This window comes from Rhinopithecus bieti, unplaced genomic scaffold (assembly GCF_001698545.2).
Source record: "Rhinopithecus bieti isolate Rb0 unplaced genomic scaffold, ASM169854v2 scaffold_44592, whole genome shotgun sequence".
In the NCBI taxonomy this organism is placed as follows: domain Eukaryota; kingdom Metazoa; phylum Chordata; class Mammalia; order Primates; family Cercopithecidae; genus Rhinopithecus; species Rhinopithecus bieti.
This window is the reverse complement of record NW_016818423.1, coordinates 641,307-655,017: the sequence shown is the minus strand read 5'-3', so window position 1 is coordinate 655,017 and position 13,711 is coordinate 641,307. Positions and strand designations below refer to the sequence as shown.

General features: G+C 42.5%; 1 protein-coding gene across 4 annotated transcripts in view; it reads right to left on the bottom strand.

Moving 5' to 3' along the window:
• Nucleotides 1-13,711, bottom strand: part of ZCCHC17 (zinc finger CCHC-type containing 17) — a 71,152-nt gene that overhangs the window by 16,707 nt on the left and 40,734 nt on the right. For 3 of the 4 annotated variants that reach the window (XM_017857055.1, XM_017857056.1, XM_017857058.1), the window contains 3 exons: nucleotides 11,483-11,583; nucleotides 9,697-9,788; nucleotides 2,000-2,100 (listed from right to left, as the gene is read on the bottom strand). In XM_017857055.1, the coding sequence (XP_017712544.1) occupies nucleotides 2,000-2,100; nucleotides 9,697-9,788; nucleotides 11,483-11,583 (294 nt within the window). The remainder of the gene's footprint in view (nucleotides 1-1,999; nucleotides 2,101-9,696; nucleotides 9,789-11,482; nucleotides 11,584-13,711) is intronic. The other variant, XM_017857057.1, reaches the window with a different exon arrangement.

The following is a 13,711-nucleotide window of genomic DNA, read 5'->3' as shown; positions in this document are numbered from 1 at the left end:
GGCAGCTGGCAGCAAGTGGGCACTCACATCTAAGCTAACACACAGAGAAATAGGCACAGTCACCTAGGGGCACTGAACATTTACAGACTGTCAGGTCTGGCAAGCGCCTTAGAGATCATCAAATCCATCCTATATTTGTGGAAGATGAAAGCCCAGAGTTGAGAAGTAGCTCGAGGTCACATAGACAGAAGCAGAGTTCAAACTTACCTTGGGTCTCATGCCTCCCTGCCCTGTGCTTTCTGTTGCACCAAAACCAACTACCTTTGACCTGACCTTTACTAACTGGGACAAATTCCACCTCTCATTATTCTTCTCTTCTTTATGTAATGCCTGTTGGACATGGTTAAGGTTAAAGGACCCTCACCTTCCCTGAGCCTATAGTGGTGTTGAGGGGCCCTTTAACAGACGCTATGCTTTACACTGCTAGCTGTGTCTGAGTTTGTGGTAGATCCTGTCTTGGGGCACAGAGGAATTCTATGAGATAATCAAAAAGCTATGTGTGGGCTGGGCACAGTGGCTTACGCCTATAATCTCAGTACTTTGGCAGGCTGAGACAGGAGGATCATTGGAGCCCAGGGAGACAAGCCTGGGCAACACAGGGAAACCCTGTCTCTACAAAAAATTTTTTAAAAATTAGCTGGACATGGTGGTACACACCTGTGGTCCCAGCTACTCAGGAGGCTGAGGTAGGACTGCTTGAGCCCAGGAGGTCAAAGATGCAGTGAGCCATGATCATACCACTATACTCCAGCCTGGGTGACCCTATCTTAAAAAAAAAAGAAAAGAAAGAAAGAAAAGAAAAGCTATGTGTAAAGTACTCTGTACCTCTGGGTCCAGCAGCTGGGTGGCACCTGGAAGGGAAATATAGCAGAGTTTTCCAAATACCTGGAATGTTCCCACAGTTTTCCTGAGGAGGTATTCTTTCTCTCAATTTTACTCTTTCCTTCTCCCCTCTACGCTAATGATAAGCAGGGGTTTAAAACCCCATAACTTCAACCAGGGCACAAATCTGCTACCAGTTATTGTAGAAAAACCAACACAGCAGGATACATGGAAGTCTAGGGAGAAGGGGTGACAACTGAGGTCACCCTGAAAATGAGAAGCTGGCAATCTCTCTCATTATAGCTCCAACTAGGGAAATCAGGCTAAAAGACCTTTTAATATTTGAGTAAGAGTAGAGGAAACCGGCCGGGTGCGGTGGCTCAAGCCTGTAATCTCCAGCACTTTGGGAGGCCGAGACGGGCGGATCACGAGGTCAGGAGATCGAGACCATCCTGGCTAACACGGTGAAACCCCGTCTCTACTAAAATACAAAAAACTAGCCGGGCGAGGTGGCGGCGCCTGTAGTCCCAGCTACTCGGGAGGCGGAGGCAGGAGAATGGCGTGAACCCGGGAGGCGGAGCTTGCAGTGAGCTGAGATCTGGCCACTGCACTCCAGCCTGGGTGACAGAGCGAGACTCCGTCTCAAAAAAAAAAAAAAAGAGTAGAGGAAACCTGAGGAAATAGAGCTAAAAAGAAGTGAGTATCCTGTATTCCTTATTCAATATGCTGTAAAAGGATATTGTATTCAGAACTCTGACATTAAAGAGATAAAAAGATAAAAGTCTGACGTGGTTCTTTAAGTTATATATTTTCAAGTTGCTTAATTTTTGCAGAATCATCATCCTTGGAGATAAAATTAGAATGTTAATCATAATCCAACACTCTTACCCCTCCTGGCATAGTTCATAGGGGTCTTACCCAGATAAGGCATAAGCTGTGGGTGGGGTGGGAGGAGTGGTGGTAGTGGTATAGTATCTGATAGGGCCAGCACTCAGAAAAGAAAACAGGAAATGCATCACCCATGAACTCTGATGTGAGTCTGATGGAAATAACAGCAAAGGCCATCACTTGGCTAAAAAACGGGTTGAACTAAACTCACACTGAGCTGCTTCCTTCTTCCAGAAAAGGGTCCATCCACAAGGAGAGAAATGTGGAAAGGGCAGAGGTTTCACCCTACCTTTACAGCCACACTTCTTGCAGGTAGTGTTCAAGACAGCCTCAAGGGTGATCTTCTGCCCAGTGTAATCCTGGAAGGATCGCCTCCGCCTCTCTTCTTGCCTATAATGAAAAAGATACTGACTGCTGGCCCCCTTAAGAGATATGGCCAGAGACACTACAAGGTAAGGTTGTATGTTGGTTTTTTGTTTTTGGCAGGGAAAGTGGAGGAAAAAAAAGAAAGTTTTCGGCAGAACAAGACAGGCAGTAAATGTAGTTATGTGAAATAGCCCTAAATTAACAATTATAAATGAGACTAACCCTCATCTCACTAATGCACAGAGGGTGAAAATATATAATTACTCACCATGTTAAACACCCTACAACCTTTACCAGGTCACTCATAGGTTTAAAAGACCTTCAAAGGCTTTCTAGAAATCAGCTCCAAATTCTTTACCTTGGCATTCAAGGCCTTTCAGAGTCTGTCTCTAAACTACTTTTCCAGCCTTATCTTTACTTACACAATATGCTCTGGCTAAAGAAGTCTATTTTCTCTTCTCCATATAGTTCTCTTCTCCATATAGTTTGAGCTTTTTTTCAAGCAGTTCTCTCCCTCTCTGAAACGCTGTTTCCCCACTTAACTCCCACCTCACCACTTCACTATACCTAGACATTTCACGGCTCAGTTGTTACTAGCTCTCCTTCTATCAAGTCTTTTCCTCTGAGCCCCCCAGACAGAATTAATCTCTTTGTTGCCTTTCTCATAGCCTTTTAAAAATTATTTAAACTTCTTATCAAAACATAATATATATGTTGATATGGTTTGGCTTTGTGTTCCCCACACACAAAATCTCATGTTAAATTGTAATTCCCAATGTCAGGGGAGTGACCTTGTGGGACATGATTGGATAATGGGGTCAGATTTCCCCCATGTGATATGATGGTGAGGGAGTTCTCACGAGATCTGATGGTTTAAAAGTGTGTAGCACTTTCCCCCTTGCTCTCTCTTTCTCTCCTGCTGCCATATGAAGATATACTTGCTTCCCCTTCACCCTTCTGCCATGATTGTAAGTTTCCTGAGGCCTCCCCAGCCATGTCTCCCATACAGCCAATGGAAGTATGTCAATTAAACCTCTTTTCTTTATAAACTACCCAGAACTCAATATAGTAGCTTATAGTTATATATATATATATATATACGGTCTACTATATAAATGTTTTATCATAAATATACAGCTCACTTGATTTTCACAATTTGAACATACCAAAGTACCCAGTACTCAGATAGAAAAACAGAACATTAAGGCCGGGCGCGGAGGCTCATGCCTGTAATCCCAGCATTTTGGGAGGCCAAGGTGGGTGGATCACGAGGTCAGGAGATTGAGACCCTACTGGCTAACATGGTGAAACCCCGTCTCTACTAAAAAGACAAAAAATTAGCCAGGTGAGGTGGCCGGTGCCTGTAGTCCCAGCTACTTAGGAAGCTGAGGCAGGAGAATGGCGTGAACACAGGAAGCAGAGCTTGTAGTGAGCCGAGATCGCACCACTGCACTCCAGCCTGGGCAACAGAGCGAGACTCTGTCTCAAAAAAAAACCAAAAAATTAAAACAACAACAACAACAAAAAAAACCAGAACATTGCCAGCATCTCAGAAGCCCATCTTATGCTCCCTTCTAGTCACCTGCCTCCCCCAAGGGTAATCACTATTCTAACAGTACAGATTCCTTTCACTTAAAAAAAAAAATTAGCCAGGCATGGTGGCTTGTGTTTGTAGCCCCAGCAACTCAAGAGGTTGAGGCAGGAGGATTACTTGAGCCTGCAGATTGAGGTTGCAGTGAGCGGATTGCACCACTGTACTCCAGCCTGGATGACAGAGCAAGAGACCCTGTCTCCAAAAACAAGCAAACAAACAACACCAAAAAAAACTCATTATGAAGCTTGAGTAACAAAAACCAAGGCAGAAACTTGAGGACATAACTCAAGCAACTCACAAATGTGGTTTTCGCTTTCACATATCTTTATTTGTAGAGATGAGTTTCAAGTGGCCATGAGTTGCAGCTTAAGCAACCCCCATCACAATCAATTCCAATACTCTGTGGCTTCTAACAGACTACAAACCAAATCATACTTCCCACTTAACACTCAATTCAACAAATGTGCCACTCACCCACGTCTCTCTTTTTGTCCTCATTGCCATCATTCTAGTTTAGTTAGGCTCTCATCATGTTCCATCCAGAGTAATAACTCCCTGCCTCCAGTTTTCTTCCTCCAATCCATCCCAGCACAGATTCTGAGATTAATCTCATTTTTTCAGTACAGCTAGTAAGTGGATAGTGCCAGTGCTAATACTAGTGATAGTAGTATGTACACCAAAAAGAACAAAACATGATTCTTTTCTGGAATGAACTAATACTCTGGCAATGGAGGGAGATATACAAATGAATAATTTTAACATAGTTAAGTCATATGTGCTTTTTCTAAAGACTACCCTATGGGTCGGGAGTTGTGGCTCACACCTATAATCTCTCAGCACTTTGGAAGGCCAAGGTGGGAGTATCACTTGAGACCAGGAGTTCAAGATCAGCCTGGGCAACACAGCAAGACGTCATCTCTACAAAAATTTGAAAATTAGGCCAGGCGTGGTGGCTCACATCTGTAATCACAGCACTTTGGGAGGCCGAGACAGGCAGATCACCTGAAGTCAGGAGTTCAAGACCAACCTGACCAACATGGAGAAACCCTGTCTCTACTAAAAATACAAAAATTAGCCAGGCATGGTGGTACATGCCTGTAATCCCACCTACTCGGGAGGCTGAGGCAGGAGAACTGCTTGAACCCGGGAGGTGGAGGTTGCAGTGAGCCGAGATCGTGCCACTGCCTCCAGCCTGGGCAACAAGAGTGAAACTCTGTCACACACACACACACAAAAAAATAGTGGGGTATGGTGGCATGGACCTATAGTCTTAGATACTTGGGAGGCTGAGGGAGGAGGATCACTTGAGCCCAGGAATTTGAGGTTGCAGTGAGCTATGATCAATATACTCCATCCTGGGAAAGAAAGACCCTGTCTCAAAAATAAAAGTAAAAATAAAAATTTTATACTACTCTCAATTCTGATCTTGATCATAATAGAAAAGAAAAAGACTATACTTTGCGGGCTATGCCTAATTGGAAACTGCTTTTAGCCCCTTTCCATTTACAGAGTCACTTATTAGATTATCTCATTAACACTTCGGGACCTGAGGGGATGAGTATAAGAGTTAGATTTTTATGAAAAATGAAAGAAAGGTGGCTAACAAACTGTGTGTGGCTGAAGACAGGATGAGAATACTGAGCTTAATAGGGCAAGGCCAGACAATGGGATTCCTGGGGAGGTTAATCTGACCACAAGCCTCTCTGTTCAAAGGCTTTTTTAAAAAAATTAATGGGCTGGGTGCTTTGGCTCACGCCTGTAATCCCAGGACTTTGGGAGGCCAAGGCAGGCGGATCACTTAAGGCCAGGAGTTCAAGACCAGCCTGGCCAAAATGGTGAAACCCAGTCTCTACTAAAAATACAAAAATTAGCTGGGCGCGGTGGTGGGTGCCTGTAATTCCAGCTACTCAGGAGGCTGAGGCAGGAGAATTGCTTGAACCTGGGAGGTGGAGGTTGCAGTGAGCAGAGATCATGCCACTGCACTCCAGCCTGGGTGACAGAGCAAGACTCCATCTCAAAAAATAAATAAATAAAAATTCATATTCTTTAACTGATATTCATGGCTCTCCACAATGTGACCCTAACTTATCTTTCAAGTCTTCCATTCTAGTACTTGACCATATCCTCTTCTTTCTTTAAACAAGATTCCCAAATGTACTACGTGCTTTCCTGCCTCATTCCTTTCCTCAAACCATTTCTTTTGCCTGAAATACCATTCCTTCCTCTGCTGACAAGATCTTATCTGTTCTTCAAAACCTAGCTCAAATACCACCTATTCTCTGACCATGAAGGCCTGAAGTAAACTATTCCTCTTCAAGTGAATTCCTAGAACCCTTTCTTTAAACAGGGAGTCCCTAATCCCCAGGCCACAGACTGCTATTGGTCCACAGCTTATTAGGAACCAAGCTGCACAGCAGGAGATGAGCAGCAGGTGAAGGAGCATTACCACCCAAGCTCCGCCTCCTATCAGCTCAGTGGCAGCATTAGATTCTCATAGGATTGCAAACCCTATTGTGACCAGCACATGTGAGGGATCCAGGTTGTGGATGAGAATTTAATGCCTGATGATCTAAGGTGGAACAGTTTCATCCCAAAACCATTCCAGCCCCCAATCCATGGAAAAATTGTCTTCCACAAAACTAGTCCTTGGTGACAAAAAGGTTGGGGACCACTGCTTTAAACTACTCTTTTAGTATTTATTACATGTTGCCTTATATTTGTTGAATAAATGAGTAAATGAAAGTACTAACTAGGGCCAGGCAGCAGTGGCTCATGCCTGTAATCCCGGAACTTTGGGAGGCCGAGGCGGGGGATCACTTGTGGTCAGGAGTTTGACACCTGCCTGGTCAACATGGTGAAACCCCATCTCTACTAAAAATACAAAAATTAGCCAGGCATGGTGGTCGACGCCTGTAATCCCAGCTACTCTGGAGGTGGAGGCATGAGAATCGCTTGAACCCAGGAGGCAGAAGTTGCAGTGAGCCAAGACTGTACCACTACGCTCCAGCCTGGGTGACAGGGCAAGCTCCATCTCAAAAAAACTAAATGAATACTACAAATGCTATACATCAGGCACGACGGCAGACAAGTCACGGTCTCTGTTTTTGTGGGTCTTACACATTCTTTCAAAAGCAAAGGTGTGGTTCTGCACACCATAGTATGAGGAAAAAAGAAAAGGTGCTATAATCTCAGATATTAGAGGAAAAAACAAAGCGGCATTTAAAATAACTACAAGTAGCTACATAAATGTCTACCATAGACTAGACATGAAGCTGGCTCCTTAAAAATAAGATTTTACTTAAATCACTCAAGCATTCCTGAGATATATGTTACTATCTCCTTTTTATAGTAAAGAAGCTAAGATTCAGAGAGACTAATCTGCTCCAAGTCATATACTAGTTTGGAGCAGAACTAGTATTCTTTCTGATTCAAGTCTAGCTCTAAATCCTTAATCATTCCATTATGCCATGCTTCTTTCCTGGATGCAGCTATAGACATAACCTACAACAAAAGTTACTGTTTCAGCCACTTGATTGTTACTAAAAATAGTTTTACACAGAGACAGCCCAAAACTAGGGAGCCCTTTCCCTTCCCTACCCTTTTTCTGAGAAACAGAGTTAGCTCTCTTATCTTACATGTTTTATATTTTATCATTGTAATGGTGGCTTCGGGAAATTTCACTACTTTTTAATAAGTCCGTATAGCATCGGATTCTTTCGAGCAGAAGCAATTTATTACAACGCAATCATCAGAATTTTTTCTTTTTTCTTTTCCAAACACTAACTTGAATCACAGCCAGATTTAAACACTTCTGCACTCTGAGTTATAAAAGATTTCTACTATTACTGACAGTGTTGTGTCAGTAATCAGTCTTACAAACATGTTAATATTTAGCAACCTACAGAAATATGAAAAGTTCTGTAAGTCACACGCAAGAGTGAGAAGCATTATGTGGTGAAAAGGGCATTAGCTTTAAGGTCAGAGAGTTGCTCATAATTTGCTATGCAATCACAGGTAAGTTACTTATCACCAGGCACCAAGCTATAAAGTAGGAATACAAGGTAAAATGGAGATAATGTCCACTTTGCAGGTTGTTATGTACACAAGAATGTACATAAAATGCCTGGCACTGCCATATGTATTCAATATCATTTCCCTTACTTCCAGATAAGATTCCTTCAAATTCAAAGTGATTTTGCTCAGAACTGTAAACATAAGACTTTCCAAACTTTTCACCAATAAGGTCCCACTCAAATAACATTCTATCATTTTTCTTGTCTTTTAAATTCATCAATGACATAATTGCCATTGAGAGTACCTAATTAACATAAGACAAACAATGTGATATTTTATCATCAAGAGCAACAAAATAACAGCATGGTTTACCTGAGGATACACACACAATTTTGGGTGGCTTTCTAAAGCACTAAAAACAGTTAATAAACCCTCCAAAGGCTGGGCGTGGTGGCTCCTGCCTGTAATCCCAGCACTTTGGGAGGCTGAGACGGGCAGATCACCTAAGGTCAGGAGTTCAAGACCAGTCTGACCAATGTGGAGAAACCCCATCTCTACTAAAAATACAAAATTAGCCAGGCGTGGTTCCACATGCCTGTAATCCCAGCTACTGTGGAAGCTGAGGTAGGAGAATCACTTGAATCTGGGAGGCAGAGGTTGCGGTGAGCCGAGATTGTGCCATTGCACTCCAACCTAGGCAATAAGAGTAAAACTCGTCTCAAAAAAAAAAAAAAAACCTCCAAGATTCCCCTTTAAGGGACTTTAGGGATCCAAGAACCTCCAACGAGAAATTTAAGAAAGAAGCCTGGGCATCGTGGCTCACACTTGTAATCCCAGCACTTTGGAGACCAAGGTGGGAGGATCACTTGAACCTAGGTGTCCGAGAACAACCTGGGCAACATAGGGAGACCCTGTCTCTACAAAATAAAAATTAGGTGTGGTGGCACGTGCCTGTAGTCCCAGCTACTCGGTAGGCTGAGGTGGGAGGATAGCTTGGGCTCGGGAGGTCAAGGCTGCAGTGAGCTGTGATCACAGCACTGCACTCCAACCTGGGCGACCCCGTCGCAAAAAAAAAAAAAAAGAAAAGAAAAGAAAAGAAATTCAAGGAAGACTTGAGACAGACAGAAAATTCCTTGTATTGCCAGATGTTATCCTACGTAGATAATTTCCCATTCCTAAATGAAAGGTCAGAAGAGCCAATGAAAGTAAGATGTTGTTTTCAGAGCACAGTGTATCCCAAGATATGGGAGTCTAAACCCCGCTGGAGTTGCTCCTGGATTACTCTACCCTTACACATGGTCTCTATGTGGAAGAGACCCACGTAACTCCAATGCAGAAATCACTGGGAGACAGGTAAAGAATAGTTCTTCATGAATGCTTATTAGCTAACTTGTTAAAGGGCAGAAACAGAAAGAGATTGAGGGAAAGGAAACAAAATCATTAATGGAGCACTCCAATGCCAGGAGTTTGGTACGTTAGCATTTCATCTTAGAACTCTATGCAGCAAGGTGTTAACTATTTTATTTTTACTTTATTACTTTATTTTATTTTTTGAGACTGAGTCTTACTCTGTCACCCAGGCTGGAGTGCAGTGGCATGATCTCAGCTCACTGCAACCTCTGCCTCCTGGGTTCAAGAGATTCTCGTGCATGCCTCAGTTTCCCGAGTAGCTGGGACTAGAGGTGCGCACTACCACACCCAGCAAATTTCTAATTTTGTATTTTTAGTAGAGACAGGGTTTTGCCATGTTGGCCAGGCTGGTCTCAAAATCCTGACCTCTCAGATGATCTGCCTGCCTCAGCTTCCCAAAGTGTTGAGATTACAGGCGTGAGCCACCGTGCCTGGTCTAACTTCATTTTACATTTCTAAAACCCAAAGATTGCAAACGTTATGTAACTCATCAATATCACAAAGTCCATAAATGGTAGAGTTACCAGTTCAGTCTGATTTACTAAAGCATTTTATGCTTTGGGAGGCAGAAGAACTTTCATCTTTCCAAACCTTTTACTTACTCAATGATAACATTGTTGGGATCAAGGTCTTTCCCAGTCCCTTGGTTGACAACTTTCATGGAGAGGGATACTTTTATCCTATCATTTTTCATCTGAAAGAGACCAAAAAAAGTCACCAAAAACTTTAGATACATCATTTAGGTGGCCAGTCTAAAATTAAGAGTCAGTATTTTCATCATGATAATATTGAGCTTCTTTAATGGACCAGGTACTGTGCGAGGAACATTGCGGATACAAATAAGCATAACAGGTAGACCCTTTGGCAGAAGAATTTTAGGAAACAGTCTTAATCTCATTCCTCTCCCTCTGGGGAAAGACAAAAATGGTAGCTCAAAAAATCCAAGGCCTGTGAAAGTAACCAGGCAGAAAATAAAAGCTTTTCCTCCAGGTAAGTTCAGCATAGTGATTTGTTCAGAGATCCCCAAGTCCAGAATAGGTTTTTGAACATTTCAGAAGACTAGATCTTCTTCTGGACTTGGTCTAGAGCTTCTTTAAGCATGAAGACATTTGTCACATTGGTCTTCTTTTGCTTCCCACAGCAAATGAAGCATTTCTTCACTTCAGGGTCTTTGCATCAGTTATTCCCTCCGCCTGGAATATTCCTATCCCAAGTCTTCCATGACTAGTTCCTTTTCTTTAAGGTCTCAGCTCATATACTATCTCCTCAAAGAGTCCTTTCCTGACAACTAGAAATCTTCCTCCAATAGTGTTTGAACCCAATATAGCACTTAATATAACTTGCAATTATTTTATGTATATTTGTCTCGGCCACGCATGGAAATTCATGCCTGCAATTCCAGCACTTTGGGAGGCAAAGGCAGGAGGATCACTTGAGCCCAGGAGTTTGAACCAGCCTGGGTAGTAACACAGTGAGATCCCGTCTTGAAAAAAAAATTAAAAAAAAAAAAAAAAAAAAAAAAAGCCAGGTTTAGTGGTGTGTGCCTGTAGTCCCAGATACTCAGGAGGCTGAGGTGGGAGGATCAGTTGAGCCCAGGAGGCTGAGGTTGCAGTGAGCTGTGATGGCGCCACTGTACTCCAGCCTGGGTGACAAAGAGAGACCCTGTCTCAAAAAAGAAAGAAAAACTGTCTCCTCTACTTATATTCTATATAAGCTCCATAATAGCTGGGATCATTTATGTCTGATTCGCTTTTATATCTCCCAAACCTAGCACATATTAAGCACTTAATTATTATTGAATAATAGCTCTTTCATGCCTATCTCCCGTGCCTTTCTCTGGTAGAAAACAGGACTCAGTGTATGCTCTTACTTCTCCTGTGGTCTGCCCACACCCACAGCCCTCAGACCCTCAAGTGAGTAACAGGGTCTTTCAGATTTTTTTCACTTTCTGCACATTGAATGGTGCCAGATATTAGGGAAAATGACTGTAAACTATCTGCGTTCTTTTTGTTTTGTCCCAAATTGAAGTGTATCTGGCAGGCATTCTTTGAAGCTTGTGATAAACACTTGTCCCATAGATCAAGTTTCTTTCTCTCTTTTTGGTTCTTTTTTTTTCTCCTCCTGCCCACCCTCTGGGTAAACTTCAGGGAGGGAAGTTTTACAAACATGCACTTATTGCACCACACTTTAATAGCTCACATCATTCCTTCTGAGTTTGCAGGACAGTCTGCCAGAAGGTTTGAATTCCAAATAGATTCTAGTGGCAGGATTTAAAAATAAGATTATCAGCCACAATTAACAAAATTTACACACTCACTATCATAAAATACAAAAATCCCAGCTCTTCCTAAACCTTTCTAACCACATGGGAGCCGCACAGAACTTTACCTCTCGGCCAATAAGCTTCACCCACACTTTATCTCCAACATCTACTATCTCAGAGGGCTTATCCACCCGACAGGATGACATATGAGTTCGATGGACCAGACCTGGGCACAAGAAGAAGAAATAACATAAAGCAGAGGGCACATCTGGTATTTATACTCTAAACTGGATAAGAAGGTAAGAGTTGGGGAATGCAAGTGGAAAATGAAATTTTTCACTGAAAAGTGTGAAACTTAAAACTGCAAATTGAGACTGCTTTTTATAAAACCCAATCAACCAACAAACATTCTTAAAATAATGCTCAAAGTGGCTAGGCACAGTGGCTCATGCCTGTAATCCCAGCACTTTGGGAGGCTAAGACAGGCAGACTGCCTGAGCTCTGGAGTTCAAGACCAGCCTGGGCAACATGGCAAAACCGAGTCTCTACAAAACACACACACACACACAAAACCTGGCTGGGTATGGTGGCACATGCCTGTAGCTCCAGCTACTCAGGAGGCTGAGATGGGAGGATTGCATGAGCCCAGGAGGTTGAAACTGCAGTGAGCTGCAACTGCGCCACTGCACTCCAGCTCAGGTGACAGAGCGAGACCTTGGCTCAAAAAAATAAGTAAATAAAATAGGCTGGGCACAGTGGCTCATACCTGTTATCTCAACACTTCGCGAGGCCAAGATGGGAGAAAACCTTGAGGTAAGGAGTTTGAGACCAGCCTGGTCAACATAACGAGACCCCATCTCTATTTTTTAAATATTATAAACCTTATTTTAAAAATAAACAAAAAATTAAAAAAATTTAATGCTCCATATTAGTAAAGATGTGATAAAATAACTGTAGTTACACAATACTGATAGAAATGTAAGCTGGTAAAATTATTTGAAAGCAAAAAGACAAAGATGTTTACATCTTTGATGCAAGAATATCGTCAATAGAATTTTCTCCAAAGGAAAACTCAAAAGAGCCAAAAAACTGACAGAGCTGAAATAACTTGCAGTCTAGCCTGGGCAACATGGTAAAGCCCCATTTTTACCCAAAATACAAAAATTACCTGGGCGTGGTGGTGCGAACCTGTGATCCCAGCTACTCAAGAGGCTGAGGTGGGAGGACTGCTTGAGCCCAGGAGGCAGAGGCTGCAGTGAGCTGAGATTGCGCCACTGCACTCCAGCCTGGGTGACAGAGCAAGACCCCCATCTCACAAATAAATACATACATACATACATACATACCTTGTAGTATTATTACCTACAGAGGTTAAAAAATATATAAGAACCATAAAATGACCCTAATGAATAATAACTGGAAAATAGCATGGCAAACATGGTAAATCTGTTGAATAAAAGAGTAAACAGCCATTTAAATTAATTACAAAAAATAATTACGATAGACATTAAGTTAAAAAAGGAAATATAAGCACGTTACTATTTTTAATCCATTAAATTAGCAAAATATTTAGAAAATAAGAGTCAATGTGCTGAAAGGATAGTAAAATAAGAACTATTACTAAGGCTAGAATAAACTTTTGGAAGTCACTATCGATGGCTATCAAGAATGATAAAATACTCATAAACTATTACACATTTAATAAAAATAATTTAAAATCAAATAATTGCTGGGCATGGAAGCTCAGGCCTGCAATCCCAGCGCTTTGGGAGGATTGCTTGAGCCCAGGTATTCAAGACTAGGCTGGGCAATATAGTGAGACTCCATCTCTACAAAAATTACAGAAAAATTAACAGGATGTGGTGGTGCATGCTTGTAGTTCTAGATACTCAGGAGGCTGAGGTGCGAGGATGGCTTGAGCCCAGGAAGTCAAGGCTACAGTAAGCTGTGATGATGCCATTGCACTCCAGCCTAGGTGACAGGGCGAGACTCTGTCTCAAAAATAAATCAAATCAAATAATAATTTTAAAACATTTAATAAAACACTTATAGCAAGGCCAGGCGTGGTGGCTCAAGCCTGTAATCCCAGCACTCTGGGAGGCCGAGACGGGTGGATCACGAGGTCAGGAGATCGAGACCATCCTGGCTAACACAGTGAAACCCCGTCTCTACTAAAAAATACAAAAAACTAGCCAGGCGAGGTGGCGGGCGCCTGTAGTCCCAGCTACTCAGGAGGCTGAGGCAGGAGAATGGCGTGAACCCGGGGGGGCGCGGAGCTTGCAGTGAGCTGAGATCCGGCCACTGCACTCCAGCCTGGGCGACAGAGCGAGACTCCGTCTCAAAAAAAAAAAAAA